The following is a 19,110-nucleotide window of genomic DNA, read 5'->3' as shown; positions in this document are numbered from 1 at the left end:
ATCTATCCATTACCCTGACCCTATTTCTATTGATATTTTTCACATCCTCTTTCTTAGTAAACACTGGTACAAGTATAAATATTCTAGCCTTTCTCTGCACCTCTACTCATATATGATCATCTTTGTCACTAATAGACCCCACCCTGCCTCTTAACGACCACCTTGCTATTTACATGTCAGTTTTTGGAGTTCCCTTAATGGTGCCTACCATATTATTTTCAAATTCATCCTTCATAGTCATATTTTTCTGTTTACATTCCCTCTCATTTATGGTATTTGGCTCTTTTTGTTTCATTGTATTTTATCTTCCTTGTTATCCAAGGGTCTCTAATTCCCTTGTTGGAATGTACCTATATCTGAAGCGTCCCTGTTTTTAAAATCAGCTAATATTTCATTACAGTTTTTTTTCAGTCCTTGGTTCAATTTTACCCTGGTTAGACATTCCCCCCACTCCCCCACCCCCACCCCCTTCCCCCACCTCTTCCCAGTGAAATTGGCCTTCTTCCAACTTAGAAGCTCTACTTTGGGTTGTTCCTTCCATTATTATTCTAAATCTTATGATACAATGACCACTGTTATCCAAGTGTTCCCCACAGGTGCTGTGCTAACCCTTGGTTTAAATATTGAAAATAATGTTATGGATATTTATGGTAGGAATTCCATTGAAATATTTCAAAGTTTTAATAGTTACTAAGGTTTGTAACATATACTTGTCTTCTTTATTATCCTGAAAATTAAGAATGATGTTAATAACAGAACTTGCAAAACATGACTAACTTTTAAATTTCATTTTTTAGGTCAACTGGTGAGACTGCTGTTACAACATTTGACATCGATAAAATGTATACACCCTTGTTCTTTGCTCGTGTGAAGAGCTTTACAGCATTTGCTGAAACCCCTCTTTAATTTGATCCAATCTGTCAGTTTAGGTTTAGATTCATAGCAGAGCACTCTTATCTTCTACCTTTTGCATGAGTGGAATGGTATTAACTCTACAAGAGCAAGTTGCTTTCTGAGTTTGTATAGGATGTTGCAGAATCAGTGCATTATTTTTAAAGAGCTGGGAGTATTGCAAAATTAAGGTCTGAAATCTCAATCAAAGTTTAATTGTGTTGTGTCACAGATTGGTTTCTCTAAGTGATATGCATAAAGAAATTTCAAACATCCATAATTAGGCTTGGGGTTTAAATATAAATCTTGAGGCTGTTATCATTAGTGGCATAGTTTCAAATTTACTGGCAATATCTTGGTACTGTTAGAACTTTTACACTGGGTTATGGAAATATAACTCAGTGAACTGTCTCATTTTTACTACAAAATGGAATTTATTCATGTTATCTGAGACTCTGCAGGAAAACAGTCATCGTCTCTTCATGTCTTTTGACTTCAAAGCTTTAATGGATTTAGAGTTTTTTTTATTATTTACTTAAACTGAAATTATGTTTGGATAACAAGAAAATAAACATTTTCTTCCAATTGACGTTACTGTCTCTTTATTGAATGTTCTCTCTATTAGGCTGGTGGCATTTTAATATTGTGCAAAGTGCAGGACAATCAGCACCTCCATTTTTGTTTTGTTTGCTGAATCTCCACATACTACAGGCTTGGATTGGCTAAATCAATCTGATGAGGCAGTTCAGAAGAGTACATGTACCTCAGAAGCTTTTTTCTTGTACATGAAGAGATAAAGCCATGTGGTTCTGAAAACTAATCTTCTGGCATTTGCATTAGGCTCTGAGTGAAGTTTCACATTCTGAAAGTTATGGCTGGCACAAAGGTAACAGAGGAGCAGGTCATGTCTGTCATTCAATGGAAAATCTTTCACTCGAGGATTGAGGTTCTGACCTGACTTTCACCAAAGTGAGAACACTTGAAAAGAACTGCAGGAAAAAGCAACAGAACTGCAGTTGATAATAGAAGCAATTGAAATTGATAAAAGTATTGGATTTCACTGTTACTGAAAAATTGCACAGCTATATAAAAAAACCGAATAAAAATTAACTTTCACTGGGAAGAAATCCCATGAACCCATAGCCTGCAAAAAGGCATTGTTGATACTTCTGGGTGCAGAAATGGGAATCTAAGGGTTCGTGGGATTTCTTCCAAGTGAAAGTTCTATTCAAGTGTTCTCACTTTGGTGAAAGCCATAACTTTCAGAATGCTAGAAGGTTAGCTCTCAGAACCACATGGCTTCATGTACAAGAAAGAAGCTTCTGAGGCAGCGTTGCATCAGTTTTTTAAATTCTATATCTGAAAAGGTCATTAAGCTTTTGGCATAAAGAACAAAGAAAATTACAACACAGGAACAGATCCTTCAAGCCTGCACCAACCATGCTGCCCGACTTAACTAAAACTCCCTATCGTTCTGGGGACCATATCCCTCTATTCCCATCCTGTTCATGTACTTGTCAAGATGCCTCTTAAAAGTCACTACCATATCCTCTTCCACTACCTCCCACTACCAAGTTTCTTCAACCTCTCCTCATAGCTAATGCCCTCCATACCAGGCAACATCCTCGTAAATCTTTCCTGTACCCTCTCCAAGTGTCCACATCCTTCTGGTAGTGTGGTGACCAGAATTGGACACTATATTCCAAGTGTGGCCTAATTAAGGTTCTATAAAGCTGCAACATGACTTGCCAATTTTTAAACTCACCCGGCCAATGAAGGCAAACATGCCGTATGTCTTCTTGACTGTCTTCTCCATCTACTTTGCCACTTTCAGTGACCTGTGTACCTGTACACCCAGATCCCTTTGCCTATCAATACTCTTAAGAGTTCTGCCATTTACTCTATATTTCCTATCTATATTACAGATAGTCTAATATAAAATTGCATTCAGAAGAGATTTTAATCAAATATAAATTTAATTTGACAAAATCTTACCCACCAACATTGAGGAACTTGGGTATCATTTTAATGTTCCTCCTTGTACCACATAATATACGAGCTGCATGTCTTTTAAATTCTTGGCACACTGGTGATGGGGTGGGAGGCAGGTCGTCTAGCAATATGACAAGGTCTTTGGGAGGGGAGCCCAACATCTTTCCACTGCCATGGCATTGCTTAAATTGTTACCATTGGTGCAGTGTGGCCAATAGCCAGGTGACCAATTGAGCCATTAAAATGGCCCAGTTAAAAGATCACTTCCCAACCTGTGGGCATTTTTCCATGTCAGGAGAGCGTGTCACTACCTGGGGGGGAGTGGGGGGGTACGGGTTGGTGATAACCCTGATGATTCCCCAATGTGTTCGTCAGGAGGAGGCTTCTTTCAAGGGAGGTCCATGGCCCATGAGGAAACACCTGGCGATAGTGGCCCCCAAGTCAAAATGATACCAAAAATCAATCCCTTGTAATCAGGTCTGGGTGGTTCCAGTTCTTCAAAAAAACCTACCTGCTAAAGAAGGACTCCTCAGCATTAAAGCACCCTCCCTAGGTGATGCAACATCAGTAATGGCCTCTGTTTACAGTGACATTGCTGAGCTCCCAGCCCTCAGTTAATTGCTGCCCCAGGATCTTGCTGCTCACTGGAGCAGGGTCAACTCCCTGGCAAGAATGACTTCATGCCAGGGCTACCAGCACTGACCTGCTCACCTTAAAAATGAATTTTAACCATTTCAGCTATTTATTGTTTTTCAGAGAAGATTTTAAATCATTTCCAAATTGTCACATTTTGTCCTTTAAATATATGTCCCTAAAATTTGGAACAATGCTGTCCATACTCTTGGCCATCTGAGGTTGACAGAGCAGAAATTTTCATCTGATCAATTAGAATCCTGAGCAGTAGGTCACCCACTGCTTGCCAGAATTAGTACTGCACTTCTGATGAATAATGTATTATTAGCTTAGTAAATGGTGAAAACTGACTCAAGAACTTGTTATTGCTATTGTTCTGCCATTTAATAAGCAGCTAACAACAACAACCGTTTTAAACATACTGATTTGATTAAATGCAAATAAACCACCTTCATTAATGTAGAACAAATGGTAATTAATGTGTTGCAACAAACTAAATGTAAAAAATAGCTTGCATGAATCCTGGTCCAAACTGAAAATTGAGCTTATCAAAAACTTCAGGATATATTCTTAAACACAACTTTATTTGATCATATTCAAACAGCAACACAACACATGTATCTTTATCCTTGTAGGTATTTTTAATGGCATCACAATGTTATGAATACAATCTTCAGGCTGATACTTACTTTGATAACAGTTTCATAATATACATGTTAAATTTCAAAATGAAGCGTAATAAAACTACACAAAGCAAAGTATTTGTAATCAAAAAAAGTCACAGGCATTTTTTTTAGTGATACATATCCCTCTTATTAGGGTGGAAAGTTTAAAAGAATGACCTGTCTGTTTTTTGTTGTCTGTGATGATGAAAAATAACCTCTAGATGATACATGACATGGGTCAAATATAATAAGAACACTTGTGACCCTCATAAAGAAACCCCAAAAAGGGCATTGTTTCCTATGCAGTTTGAGGATACAGTTTTACTCATGTAATTGGGTTTCTGAACATCCAGATAGGGATAGTTATGCACTTTGCATTGTGTTTTAAAAAAACTTTCAACCATGCAAAGGCTTGATTTAGTGCTTTACCTTCTGCACGAATCAACTGTTGGTATATTAATCCTGAGGTAACCTGTCTGAAAAGCAGGAAACATTTTACAAGCATTAATTCATTGCACCATACATCCTATTTAAGATCGGCAGCCATTTATTTTTACATGGATGAATGTTGTCTGGATTTATGTACATTAATGAGCTGAAGGAGTCTGTTATATTTTATAGAAATTTGATCATAACACAGTTGTTAATGATTTCGAGAATATGCTGCAGAATATCATATAGGGTACCAGCAAAAATAATAATGTTAGAGTCATAGAGGGTTACAGCATGGAAACAGACCCTTCAGCCCAACTTGTCCATGCTGCCCTTTTTAACTACTAAGCTAGTCCCAGTTTCCCGCATTTGGCCCATATCCCTCTATGCTCATCTTACCCTTGTAACTGTCTAAATGCTTTTTAAAAAGACATAATTGTACTCACCTCTACTACAACCTCTGGCAGCTTGCACCAGACACTCATCACCCTCTGTAGAAAGAATTGCCCTCTGCACCCTTTTTTTTAATCTTTCCCCTCTCACCTTAAACCTATGCCCTTTAGTTTTAGACTCCCCTACCTTTGGGAAAAGATATTGACTATCTAGCTGGTCATTGTTGATACACTGCAAACATGCTCCATATTTCTCAAAATTACGAGTTATCATTTTTGATATTCTTTCATGTAAAGCTGACTTAATTTTATCCAGGCTACAAGCAAATTACTGCGGATGCTGGAATCTGAAACCAAAAAAGAGAAAATGCTGGAAAATCTCAGGAGATCTGGCAGCATCTGTAAAGGAGAGAAAAGAGCTAATGTTTCGCAACATCAGCTCTTTTCTCTCCTTACAGATGCTGCCAGATCTGCTGAGAGTTTCGATAATTTTGCCCAGTATTTACTATAAAACCTAGAGCAGAAATTTCAGCATAATTTGAACCTATATTTGATATTGTTTTTATTGAATGTTTAAGTGCATTTTATGTTTGAGTTGATGTTAAAAACTTCCATTTGGAATGTTTAATGTCTTTCAGTTCATAGATGTTTTAGTTAAAATAAGTCTTATTAGTAGTGGAACTGGTATGTTTCTGCTCCTCATGTTTTCTATAGCAGTTAATGATGATTGCGTTTGGAGACACCCTAGAGTGGATAAATAGCAGCAGGAACATAAGTGCTGTTCTGATTTTGCAGGTACATAGCATCATAGAGATAATCGCTATATTCATCCAGGTTGGGTTTAGAGGTCTGGTACATGCTTTTGTTCATGTTGTTTATTGCAGTTTGTGCATTCTGTGTTGGATCTCTGACATTCTTGGGACTGGCATTTTCATTGGAAGGATCTGAAGCACCTTGAGAATATCTAATAAAAGAGTTGCTGTAAGCATTCTTTCCCAGTGTAATTTTATTCCAGTTGGGATACTCTCCACATTCAAAATTTGTACTGCAGTTTGTTCCAGGGCCACCATAACTCCCAGGATTATGGCACCCTCCACTAAATTGTGTACATCTACCATAGAATCTGCTGATATCCATTTCGCAATGTGGATCATAAAGGTAGGTGGGCTTTCCGAGGTCGTGCCCATTCGTATATGATAAACATGGAGTACCAGAGATGTTCTCAACTGCTACGCATTCTTCGAGATTTCCATTTACGTAGAGATTGGACAAAATACTTTTTGGATTAGAGGTAAAAGTTGGCAGAGATCCTTCATTTTCGATTGCCCCTGTAATCAGCTGAACAAACAACATATATAATAAGTAACAATTTGGCGTACAATTTATAACAATGACAAATTTACCTTTATACAGTATTTTCTATATGAAGTAACTTGCCATACTGATTCAATGAGTGGAAGAGATATCAGTAGCAATTATGGAAAATCTTGGTTTATAAAGTTAGATTTTAGGAAGAGGAGGAAGGAGAATAGGCAAAAAATTATCAGGAGGAATTTCCAGGACATGTGGCCTGGGAAGCCAAAGTGGGGTGGAGGGAGATTGGTTGAACGAGTGAGGAGTGCATGAAAGGCCAAAGTCAAAGAGACTTTGGTGGGAATATTGTTGGGCTAGAGAAGGTTACTAAGAAAGGGAGAGAGATGCCATGAAGGATTTCAATTTGAGGCACTGAGGGACTAGAAAACAATATGTTAGTCAAGACTGGGCCATGAACGAGTGGGACTTAATGTATGTATTAGAATATAGACAGCAAAGTTTGGTTGAGTTAAACTTTTTGAAGAATAGGCTATGAGAGGCTACCCAGCTGAATATTGAAATTATCATGTTTGGAGGTGACAAAAGCATGGAAAAAGACTTCAGTTACAACTAGGCTGAAGGTAGGGATGGAGACAGATGATATTGGTGGTAGAAATAGGTGATCAGTGTGACAGAGAGGTCAGTCCAAATATTATGCATAAGATCAACCAACACAGATTTGCTTGATTCTATAACTCTAAAATTAAGATTGCAATATTGTATTGTCTGGGAATTGATGTCTCAGAAACGAACCGCCTCCTCATCCATTTTCTATATCAATTGTATTTTAAAGCAATGCAATAGATTTACTAAAATCTTACCTAATTACATACCATACAGGTGGACAATGAATGCTGGCTTAGCCAGCAAAGCCACGTCCCATAAATTGAGAAAAAATGCAATATACTCAACCTTAAGGGGGAAAAAATCATTAAGAGTTGTATTATGTATGCCTAGAATCCATAAAGTAGGTATTGCATCTCAAGTCCTAGCTGCTCATTCAAGTTGAACTTTTGATGTGTAATTTTAGTGTTCAAACATTGCTAGTTCAGTGTTTCTTTGTGGCAGTAATGAATGCGCTATTACTACTGTATCCTTTTGATATATGATGCATTTTAATGTGATGAATGTTGCTGTGATAATGTTAGGAATGGATTAGTGCCTTCCTTCCTAATCAATGAACACTTTGACTGACCTAGTTAAATGTTTTGGCAGGCTACCACGTTGATAATGAGAGACTGCTCATTGAAACCAAGTCACTTTGAACCACTGTCACAAGTGAGATTGACTTCATGACGTTATCTTCATTTGTGAAACAAAGTTGGTTATACTTACATTGCTCATTGTTAGCATCAAGACATCCTAATTGCTTCCCTACCATTTTAATGGAACTGTTAACAGTTCCGTGTACTATACCTGCAGTTCCCTTTTGTCTTTATAGCAACCATTTTCAACATATGGTCTCTTTTTGTTGATTGATCTCCTTGCTTCAGCTTCTGTCTTTGTTTCTGGCCTGGGATGATCATGTACACCTTTTGCCTGCCAAGTAAAGAAATTAAGGACGTAAAAAGTATGTAATGGCATTGTACAAACAATGTTAAATATTATTCTAATTAATTTAGTTTCCAGTGGCAGGGCACTTCAAGACGCAATGTCCAAGGTACTGCCTGGCTATATTACAACAGTTCTACCTTGTCATTTGATGAAGTTCAAATGATGATATCACAATTATTAACCTTGAAACGTGAATATTGTCAGGCATAAACTAGATTTAGGACCCAATACAAATGACAAAATAATATACCCAAAACTGAATAAAACCATTAAGACACTACCTGCCCAGAATTTTTCTTGAGGTCTTCAGCCTATAGATGATGGTTTTTCAAGGTAGCAGGGAGGTAGATGATATTGGTGGTGGAAGTAGGCGATCAGTTAGACTAACTGAAGAATGTAAAACTTTTTTTGGCAGGAAACAATTCCAAGTTGGCCAAAAGTAGGCATCTATCAATTTCAGGAGCTTTGAGCTTTCTCAAAATTGAAAGTAGAAACACAAACAGAACTCAATTGACCATTGACTGTGATGTCCTGCCCGTTTTTTGATTTGATTTATTATTGTCACATGTATTAACATAGTAAAAAGTATTGTTTCTTGTGTGCTATACAGGCAAAGCATACCATTCATAGAGAAGAAAATGAGAGAGCGCAGAATGTAGTGTAAGAGTCACAGCTAGGGTATGGAGAAAGATCAACTTAATGTGAGGTAGTTCTATTCAGAAGTCTGACAGTAGCAGGGAAGAAGCTGTTCTTGAGACGGTTGGTACATGACCTCAGACGTTTGTATCTTTTTCTGGAAGGAAGAAGGTGGAAGAGAGAATGTCCAGGGTGCGTGGAGTCCTTAATTAGGCTGGCTGCTTTGCCGAGGAAGCGGGAAGTGTAGACAGAATCAATGGATGGGAGGCTGGTTTGTGTGATGGATTGGGCTACATTTATGACCTTCTGTAATTCCTTGCAGTCTTGGGCAGAGCAGGAGCCATACCAAGCTGTGATACAACCAGAAAAAATGCTTTCTGTGGTGCATCTGTAAAAGTTGGAGAGAGTAGTAGCTGATATGCCAAATTTCCTTAGTCTTCTGAGAAGGTAGAGGCATTGGTGGGCTTTCTTAACTACAATGTCGGCATGGGAGGACCAGGAAAGGTTGGTGATATGGACACCTAAAAACTTGAAGCTCTCGACCCTTTCTACTTCGTCCCCATTGATGTAGACAGGGGCCTGTTCTCCTTTACGCTTCCTGAAGCCGATGACAATCTCCTTAGTTTTTTTTGACACTGAGGGAGAGATTATTTTTGCCTTACCAGTTCACCAGATTCTGTACCTCATTCCTGTACTCTGTCTCATCATTGTTTGAGATCCAACCCACAACAGTCGTGCCGCCAGCAAACTTGAAAATTGAATTGGAGGGGAATTTGGCCACACAGTCATAGGTGTACAAAGGAGGATAGTAGGGGGGCTGAGAACACAGCCTTGTGGGGCACCAGTGTTGAGGATAATTGTGGAGGAGGCACTGTTGCCTATCCTTACCGATTATGATCTGGAGTTAGGAAGTGAGTTGCCTGTTAAGAATCTACACAGAGGCCAGAAGTGGGAGCGATGGAAATTCCATTTCCTTCAATATCGAGCAGCATTGCGACTTCACGCACACGAGTAAAAGCACTGAGTCATTTCCATTCCGTGTGCTGTCGGCCCAGTTGCAGACAACAGTCTCCTGGAGCAGACAGGAAAAGTCCACCACAGACTTTGAGAGAATTCCCAAAGCCTTTGACATCTTTTTTTTTGCCTGAAGTGAAACTTAATAATAAAGCAAGCACATTTTAACAAAATGTCCCAAAGGCCTGAGGAATCAACTGAATTATTTCTCACCAATTTGTATTACCTGGCTGTTTCTTGGGTGCTGAAGGACAAACTAATCCATGACTGTACAGTTGTGGGCAGCTGAGATAAAAGAACCTCAGTTGGCTGGACGGCTGGTTTGTGATGCAGAGCGATGCCTTACCAGTTAATTCAAACCAGGTTATTCATTCCCACCTTCTTAATCTTATCTCTCGCCTTCGGTGTAGCAATCCCCAGATTAAATCACCACTAGTCAGGTCTTCCCCTCGATGACCCCTTTGAGGGGGAGAGCAGCCTATGATCATTTGGGACCATGGTAATTTTATGGTGACTCTCTACCTATATCAGCACAGAGTGTACAGCAAAATCTTTAGTCCTTTTAAAGCTTTCCAATCCTGTACAGCAAACTTGTTTCAGAGTTATTTGTCTACACAAAATTTCTTTTTGTCATTTAAATTGTTCCCTTGCAGAAGATGGTACTGTCTTCTCTCAATAGCCTCTGCAATTCTTCCCATTTCTTAGAATGGGGCACTCTCGCACACACAAATTCTGGCTGTCTTACCACTGGCTACCAGAAGTAGCCAGTCCTTCCAAAATAACATTTTCCTGAAAAGCTGTCTAGAATTTTGACCTTGCTGCCCCTTTGTTATCCAAATTTATTGGAATCTTGGTTTTTCAATACCTTTTTGGTCATCGATGCAGCAGTGAATAGTCTGTCTGAGAGAGTCTTCACTGGAGTCAAAGATCACCCCTCTTCTGTAATCTTTCCTTGTGTGCTTCAAGAGAGTAAGGAGTTTCTCGGAGAGTCCTGACTTCTCCTAGTCCAAGGCATCCAAAGCTTGAAGCTCTTCAGTCTTTCATTACAAATTACTCATTGTCCTTACAATTCAGCAACCCTGAAACTTGCTGTTTGCTTACCAGTTATGTTGCTAATTTGCTGTCCCATTTCCTGTGATGATTATGTCCTCCAAGAAGAAGATAAAAACCCATATATCTCCAAGCTGTCTTCCCCAAGGTCCAGGAATAGGTGGCACAGTGGTTAGCACTGCTGCCTCACAGCTCCACAGATCTGGGTTTGATTCTTGGCTTGGGTCACTGTCTGTTTGGAGTTTGTACATTCTCCCTATGGGTTTCCTCCGGGTGCTCCAGTTTCCTCCCACAGTCCAGAGATGTGCGGGTTAGGTTGATTGGCCATGCTAAATTGTCCATAGTATCCCAGGATGTGTAGGTTAGTAGAATTAGCAAAGTAAATGTGTGGGATTGTGAGGATAGGGTCTGGGGGGAGTGGGGGGGAGGTGGGGGGGGTGGGAGGTGGGGATTGTTGTCAGTGCAGACTCGATGTGTAAAATGGCCTCCTTCTGCACTGTAAGATTTCTATGATTTCTATGAACACCATGGGGCACTGAATCTGAAGGAACTGTGACTTGGGAAGAGTTAGAGGCAACTTGCCATTGGTCGTTGGCAGGATCTTCCAGTCCTACCAATGCCTATGGCATTTGCATTGCTCATCTGCCCTGCTGCCAGAGAACCTGCCACACAGGAGGGTTGCTTTCAGCAGGACTGAAGATCCTGTCAGCAGGAAGGACTGGAAAATCCTGCCCATATTTTAATGTTGTTATAAAAATGTAGATTTGTACTTGCAGGGAGGTATAATATAAAGGGTTAACCGAATAGACATGCTAATATATGATGTAGATGATGCTATATTACTGTGACATCAGATCACTGATATCAGTCGTCATGTGTTACATTCCCAAGGGAGATGTTGGAACACCATGCTCAGGAGCAACATGCCTACTCTATAACCTATTTAGGTGTAGTACTAATTAACAAGTGTTCAGCAAGTACCATAATATGACTACAGTCTGTCCATGCCAAGAGTCCACAGATCAGAAGGAACATTCAAAACAGACATTTTGGTTTCTGACCAGCCAGTATGTCCTGAAAAACTTCAAGGACATGAGAAAACTTTGTTGTGCAGACCATTGAAGACACAACCTGTCCATTTCTTCCAACCCAAAAACCATTATGTACTACACTGGATTAATTGACTTACCCGGTATCCAGTGCTGTATTTGATCAAACTTGACTTATTTGGTTACATAGGATACAGTGTATAAATCAGGTATATATAGAGAAGTCTACTAGACCATTTTAAAACTATATTAGCAAGTCTATTACAAGCAATAGAAATTAAGGCACTAAATAGATGACATTAAGTTCTTATTAAAAGGACTTCATTTCACATCCTTTAGGATAACCTAGTTTACTCTCAGTAGTGAGGTTATTATGGTGAGCAAAGATTGCAAATCAATAAATTTTACAAAGTTTTGGCTCTGGGTCAGAAGAAACCTACAAGAAAAAGTTGGCTGTCTCAGCTTTGTTATGGTCTTCACACTTCAATCTGAATCTGCTGGCTGCAGGATTTGGTTGTATACTGCCATATGTGAGGGAATCAGAGTTGAAAATGGCAACCATATTCTAGATGGCAATTTGCTCAGTGAATGATAAATGAAAAAGATTAGCTACTGATTTACAATTTGATGGAGGCCTACAAATATATTTGTGGATTTTTCCATTGCTTATTCTCATTAGCGAAACTAAAACAATCACAGGATGCCTGTACACTCAGCCAACAGTGCGATAACATGTAATGCACTAATGGAACATTTTAAGAGGAGTTGGTCAAGAAAGTGAACTGGACTTTGTTTTTGATGAATAGTGATATGTAGAATATGACTTTGTAAAATCAAAAATAAATACAATTTTGTGTGAACAAAATGGAAAGAATATCCCCGCCTTGCTAATGTACCTCTTCAAACATTTTTTTATTCTTTTATCTTTAATTTTTTTTTAGACAGTTCTTTATTTTTCACATTGCCTTTTCCCTAAAAATTGTTTCCTCCAGCCCCCTCATCCCTCATTCCCAAATCTCCCCCCAGCTGGTATAATAATAACATATTGCACCTGTGGGAACTTTTTTTACTGAATTAAAATTGTGTTTTAAATAAGCACTGATCAACACTGTCAGTAAAACATCTGACATTCACTTCATAATTTTTTCGCCATTTAAACTTTAAACAAAATTATTAAAAACATACTTCAAATGAATAATTAGAACATAAGAAATAGGAGCAGGAGTAGGCCATCTAGCCCTTCGAGCCTGCCCCGCCATTCAACAAGATCATGGCTGATCTGAAGTGGATCAGTTCCACTTTCCTGCTTTCTCACCATAACCCTTAATTCCCTAGTCTATCAGAAATATTTCTATCAGAAATTTTCAATGCTCTTGCCCCCACTCACACCCCCCCCGCCCCACCCACAACCATGTCTAGTTGCACCTTTTTTGCCTGTAATTGCACATGCCATTGAAATTCTCCCTATTGCTTTCTATTAAACTTCAAAGCAACAATTCAGATTTCCCTTCAGGAAGAATTATATGTTTGTAGCATAGTGGTGTGTGCAGGTGTTTTAAAAAGGAAGGAAAACCAACCTGAAAAAATATGCATTTTCCTTCATGTCTCCAGAAGTTGGTGACAGGATAGCCCCCATGACCTCGGCATGGCATGAGATTCAATGGTGCGCCACAGTTCGGACAACATTTCTCTGTAATGGAAAAGAGGTGCTTGAAATTTTTTTCTTTGATTTATTTGCAGCATGTTATGTAATTAGTCAAAATGCGATCTCCCAATTAGAAAGAAAAATAGTTTACATTTACGTTGTGTTTTTCACACACGAGCTAAATAGTCAGTAATGTAGAAAATGCAGCAGCCAATTTAGAACCACAGAACCCCTACAGTGCAGGAAGAAGTCACTCAGCCCATCGAGCCTGCACTGACTCTCCAAAAGGGCATCTGACCTCGGTCTGCCCCTGCCCCATAACTATGCACATTTTATCATGGATTAAGGGGTAATTTAGTGTGGCCAGTCCAGCTAACCTGCACATCTCTGGACTGAGAGGGGAAAATCAGAGCACCCAAAGGAATGCCACACAGACACAGGGAAAATGTGCAAACTCCCACCCAAGGCCAGAATCAAACCTAGGTTCTTGGTACTGTGAGGCAGCAGTGCTAGCCATATTGTTGCCCAATAAGGCCCCACAAAGAAACAGATGATCTATTGTTAGGTGATGTTTGAGGGGTAAATATTGGCCAGGATACCAACAATAACTTGTTTTCAAACAGTGTCCTCAATGTAATAACATGTCCCAAAGGGTTTCACGGAAACATTATCAAGCTAAGTTTGAAACCAATGACACAGAAGCTGATATTACAGCAGGTTGCCAAAAGCTCATTCTGAGGTGGGTTTTAATGCAGTACATAGGCAGATAAGCTTAGAGAGAGGATTCCGGAGCTTAGTCACATTCACCAATGGTGGAACAATTAAAATGCTCGAACTAGAGGAATACAGGAGGATTGTGAGACTGAATCTAGAAATTTATTTAGAGATTCTAGAAATAGGCACCAGGCTCTGGACACATTCAACAATAAGAATGAGAATTTTCAAATTGAAACTTTGCTTAACCAAATGCAGTTATAAGTCAGTGAGCGGGATTTGGTGCGAGTAAAGATGCGGGTAGCAAGTTTTGGGTTTATGAAGGGTACAAAATGGGAGGCTGGCTTGGAGTGCATAATTACACCTCGAGGTAACAAAGGTATTGGTAAGGATTTCAACAGCAAAGCGTGAGGTGGGAGGAGAGTCAGGCAATGTTAAAGAGGTGGAAATCGACAGCTAAGGAACAGAGTTCATAGTGGATACTGAAGACAATAGCATTAGTTTTTCCAACATTTGGAAATTTCTGCTCATATACCTGGAGAGTTTCCCAATTCTTCAATATATCTTTCATGTTCACCTGAGCTGGCAGATGAGGCTTTGGTTTAATGTCTGATCCCAAACAAAAAGATTTGTGCGTTTCATCAACTCTATGAATGTAAAAGGCAGAGGGGAAGGGGGAAATCACAGCTCCGGGACGATGCCTCATTTACTTATGTAGCAATTTCAGAGAAAATCTTAATAAATAAAGGCACAAGAAGTAGAAATAATAGGACAGTTTGTTGTAAAACTTGGCCTTTGCCGATCAATTTACATTTTAGAAATTGCTTTGCATCACAGTAAAAGAATCAAAGTCAAATTCAGATTGCTGTCAACCACTCTATTAAATGAAAAGAGCTTAAAAATTCCAAATTAATCACTGTATTTAACATTACCAACTGAATAAGTATAACTCTTGGGGATTTTCTTTAACTGTTAAAAATGCATTTTTGGCTTGTTGATGCCTCAGTTCCAATATAAGTTCTTTGAATCTACATGTTGTTTGATTGCATTACTTCTAGGTAGATGGCCATATGACTTTTGAGATTTCAACAACTGACCTGATACAGTGTATTGGTGGCACACATTAAAACACTGACACGTTGCACTGTGAAGGGACAACATGTAAGCTCTCTCCTGCAATTTCTGGCCCAAATCTTCAAACCCCAATAACGTTGAGCATTGACTATTGAGGGCTGCAATGGGATTAGACTTCCTGGGGAACTGACTCGGACTGGAACTCTGAACTTCTAATTCACTAGAAAGAGCTCCATGGAGGACCCCACTGATGGTCCCACCAGGACCTCAGCAAGTCAACCTGAGCTGTTGGCCTAATAATTACAGGGCATGTGGTGGAAGGCTGCTGTGGCAAGCTCCACCGGGGACAGATGAGGCAGCAAGGATGAAAGATTGATTGAACATTACTTTGCAAACACTTGGGAGCACTGAACTGAAGGAAGAACTCAAAGAGCACACTTTCAATTCATAACAAGGGGAGTGTGGTTTTTGTCTCAATCAGGCACCCCTACTTCAATAGGCCTCCCCACTCAGTTCAATGATGGATCTACAATACAGCCAGGAGAGGCAGTTCCCACTGCAGCTGACAAAAAAGGTTAAAGAAAAGTAAGTTAGAGTGCAGCTAGTGGCATAAGCCACAACTTCGTTGCTGACAGAAAGATCAGGGCACTAGTAAGTTTTCAATTTTACCTGTGGACTGTCAAGCAAGAGACACCTGTACTGATAAAGGAAATGTAAAGGTCTACAGCAGATGCCAGCTCCCTGGCCCTGCACTCAACCCTGGAACACTGAGATAACAAGGACGCTTATGTCAAACTCCTACTTATTAACTAGAGCTCAGCGTTCAACACCATTATTCCCATGAAACTCATTTCCAAACTCCATGGCCTGCATCTCAGCACCTCCCTCTGCAACTGGATCCTCAACTTCCTAACTCACAGACCACAATCAGTAAGGATAGGCAACAATACCTTCATCCTCAACACCGGTGCCCTACAGGGCTGTGTTCTCAGCCCCCCTACTATACTCCTTATACACCTATGACTGTGTGGCCAAATTCCCCTCCAATTCAATTTTCAAGTTTGCTGGTGACACCACATTAATCGGTCGGATCTCAAACAATGATGAGACAGAGTACAGGAATGAGATAGAGAATCTGGTGAACTGGTGCAGCAACAATAATCTCTCCCTCAATGTCAACAAAATGAAGGAGATTGTCATCGACTTCAGGAAGCGTAAAGAAGAATATGCCCCTGTCTACATCAATGGGGACGAAGTAGAAAGAGTCGAGAGCTTCAAGTTTTTAGGTGTCCAGATCACCAAAGCCTGTCCTGGTCACTCTATGCTGCCACTATAGTTAAAGTAGAGGCATTGGTGGGCTTTCTTCTCAGAAGTCTAAAGAAATTTGGCACATAAGCTACGATTCTCACCAACTTTTACAGATGCACCATAGGAAGCATTCTTTCTGATTATATCACAGCTTGGTGTGACTCCTGCTCTGTCCAACAATGATGCAAGGAACAAAAGATCATGAATGTAGCCCAATGCATCATGTCAACTAGCCTCGCATCACATCAACTAGCCTCCCATCACTGACTCCAGCTATGCTTCCCACTGCCTCGGCAAAGCAGCCAACAATTTTAAGGACCCCATGCATCCTGGACATTCTCTCTTCCATCTTCGGGAAGAGAGAGAAAGATACAGAAGTCTGAGGTCACATAGCAATAGCTTCTTCTTGGCTGCTGTCAGACTTTTAAATGGACTTACTTTGTATTAAGTTGATCTTTGTCTACATTCTACTAAGACTGTAACGCTACATTCTGCAGTCTCTACTTTCCTTCTCAATGAATGATATGCTTTGTCTGTATAGCATGCAAGAAACAATACTTTTCACTGTATACTAAAACATAGAACACAGAACATAGAACACTACAGCACAAACAGGCCCTTCGGCCCACAAGTTGCGCCGATCACATCATCACCTACCAACCTACAGACCTATCTATAACCCTCAATCTCATTAAACCCCATATACTCATCCAGAAGTCTTTTAAAAGACCCCAGCGAGTTCGCCTCCACCACCACTGACGGCAGCCGATTCCATTCACTCACCACCCTCTGAGTGAAAAACTTACCCCTAACATCACTTCTGAACCTCCCTCCCCGCACCTTAAATCTGTGTCCTCTCGTAGCGACCATTTCAAACCGGGGAAATAGCCTCTGAGAGTCCACCCTATCTATTCCTCTCAACATTTTGTAAACTTCTATCAGGTCGCCTCTCAACCTTCGTCTCTCCAGGGAAAAGAGTCCCAGCTCCCTCAACCTAACTTCATAAGGCATGCCTCCCAGTCCAGGCAACATCCTTGTAAATCTCCTCTGCACCCTTTCAATAGCTTCTACATCTTTCCTATAGTGAGGCGACCAGAACTGCGCACAGTACTCCAAATGAGGCCTGACAAGGGTCTTATAAAGTTCCAGCATTACCTCCCGACTCCTAAACTCAATCCCTCGATTAATGAAGGCCAGTACACCACACGCCTTCTTGACCACCTCCTCCACCTGCGAGGCCGATTTAAGAGTCCTGTGGACCCGGACCCCAAGATCCTTCTGCTCCTCAACACTACTCAGACTTCTGCCCTTGATAGTGTACTCGTTCATCCCGTTGGTTCTGCCAAAATGGACGACTACACATTTATCCGCGTTGAAGTCCATCTGCCACTTCTCCGCCCAGTCCTGCATCCTATCTATGTCCTGCTGCAACTTTTGCCATCCTTCCAGACCATCCACAACAACATATGGCAATAATAAATCACATCAACTCAAGAAGGCAGTTCATCACCAACATTTCAAAGACAATTATGGAGGGCAATAAATACTAGTCTAGTCAGCCATATCCAGTAAATTTTTTTTAAAATATGCATTTATTTGGCACTTATTACAGCCACCGGGTGTCTCAAAGTGCTTTACAACCAATGACATACTTTTAAAGTGACATTGTTGCCTGCCGCACAGTCTGGTTTAACCCTTATACGGTGGACAAATAACTACGAGTAGATGTCTTGTTAGTACAACCAATATTTATTTAAACCCACACAATCAATAATCACCCACCCGACCAACAATAAGTTATCTTACAAGAAAATACTAGAATTCAAGTACAATACAAGACCTTAACTTTGCATGACTGACAAGTACCCAAGCAGATATTGGCCTTTATCTGTGCGCTGGACTTGGTAGTCGTCTGCTTAGTCTGGTGTGGCACTCTGGCTCTGATCTTCTTTCCTTCCTTCCTTCTCCAGTGTGGTGGCTCTCTGTCATTGTAGCTCGTTCATGGGGTCAGAGAGAGAGAGAGATTCCTGGTTGTGCAGCACCCTTTATACCCCGTTTGGTTTCATGTCCCTTTTTGGCCATTGCCAATCAATCGATCGGGACTTGATCACCCTGATCGATAAGAGTCCAATCAGGTGCTACCACACCGATCACACAGACATGTCCCCAGCGGCCATGTCTGCAGGTGTTGGAGGCACATAGGTCACAGATCTCCCTCCTAAATAAGGATTCCCAGTGCCCCTATGTCTGGCACACAACCCAGTGTGAACAGAAAGTCTCTTTCATCCTGGAGATGACCCATATCCTGTGTATTCGCTCATCAGGGTTGCCTCTGTCTTTAAACTGCAGCCTGTCGGTTTAGTTTCTTGCCCAATTGTCCCAGAATGCTTTACAAAACACCATTTTAGATGGCCCGTTTGGCTACAATATCAAGCATTTAACCAAGTGCGGTATCAAGAGGCAGCAGTAAATCAGGGAAAACTCTCCGTTAGCTGAAGTCATATCCAGCAAAGAGAAATGTTTGCCGTGTTGGTAGCCGATCATCTCAGCTCCAGGACATCACTGCAGGAGTTCCTTAGAACGATGTTCTGTGCCCAATTGTCTTCAGCTGCTTTATCAATCACCTTCCCACCATCAAAATCTTAAAACTGAGAATGTTTGCTCATGATTACACAGAATTCATTACCATTCACAACTCCTCAGATACT

General features: G+C 40.3%; 2 protein-coding genes across 2 annotated transcripts in view; one reads left to right on the top strand and one right to left on the bottom strand.

The window, feature by feature from the left end:
- Positions 1 to 1,480, top strand: part of fbxo9 (F-box protein 9) — a 101,204-nt gene extending 99,724 nt beyond the window's left edge. Inside the window, exon 13 of the mRNA XM_080192029.1 lies at positions 798 to 1,480. Coding sequence (XP_080048155.1) covers positions 798 to 906 — 109 coding nt within the window. The 3' untranslated portion in view covers positions 907 to 1,480. The remainder of the gene's footprint in view (positions 1 to 797) is intronic.
- A 4,269-nt stretch (positions 1,481 to 5,749) lies between these two features.
- Positions 5,750 to 19,110, bottom strand: part of LOC145345425 (chorion-specific transcription factor GCMa-like) — a 30,818-nt gene continuing 17,457 nt past the window's right edge. The window contains exons 3-5 of the mRNA XM_080193242.1: positions 13,239 to 13,351; positions 7,775 to 7,897; positions 5,750 to 6,343 (exon numbers count right to left, since the gene is read on the bottom strand). Coding sequence (XP_080049368.1) covers positions 5,750 to 6,343; positions 7,775 to 7,897; positions 13,239 to 13,351 — 830 coding nt within the window. The remainder of the gene's footprint in view (positions 6,344 to 7,774; positions 7,898 to 13,238; positions 13,352 to 19,110) is intronic.

This window comes from Carcharhinus amblyrhynchos, chromosome 7 (genome assembly GCF_965287045.1).
Source record: "Carcharhinus amblyrhynchos chromosome 7, sCarAmb.v2.hapA, whole genome shotgun sequence".
In the NCBI taxonomy this organism is placed as follows: Eukaryota; Metazoa; Chordata; class Chondrichthyes; order Carcharhiniformes; family Carcharhinidae; genus Carcharhinus; species Carcharhinus amblyrhynchos.
The sequence above is the reverse complement of the archived record's forward strand: the minus strand, read 5'-3'. Positions and strand labels throughout refer to the sequence as shown.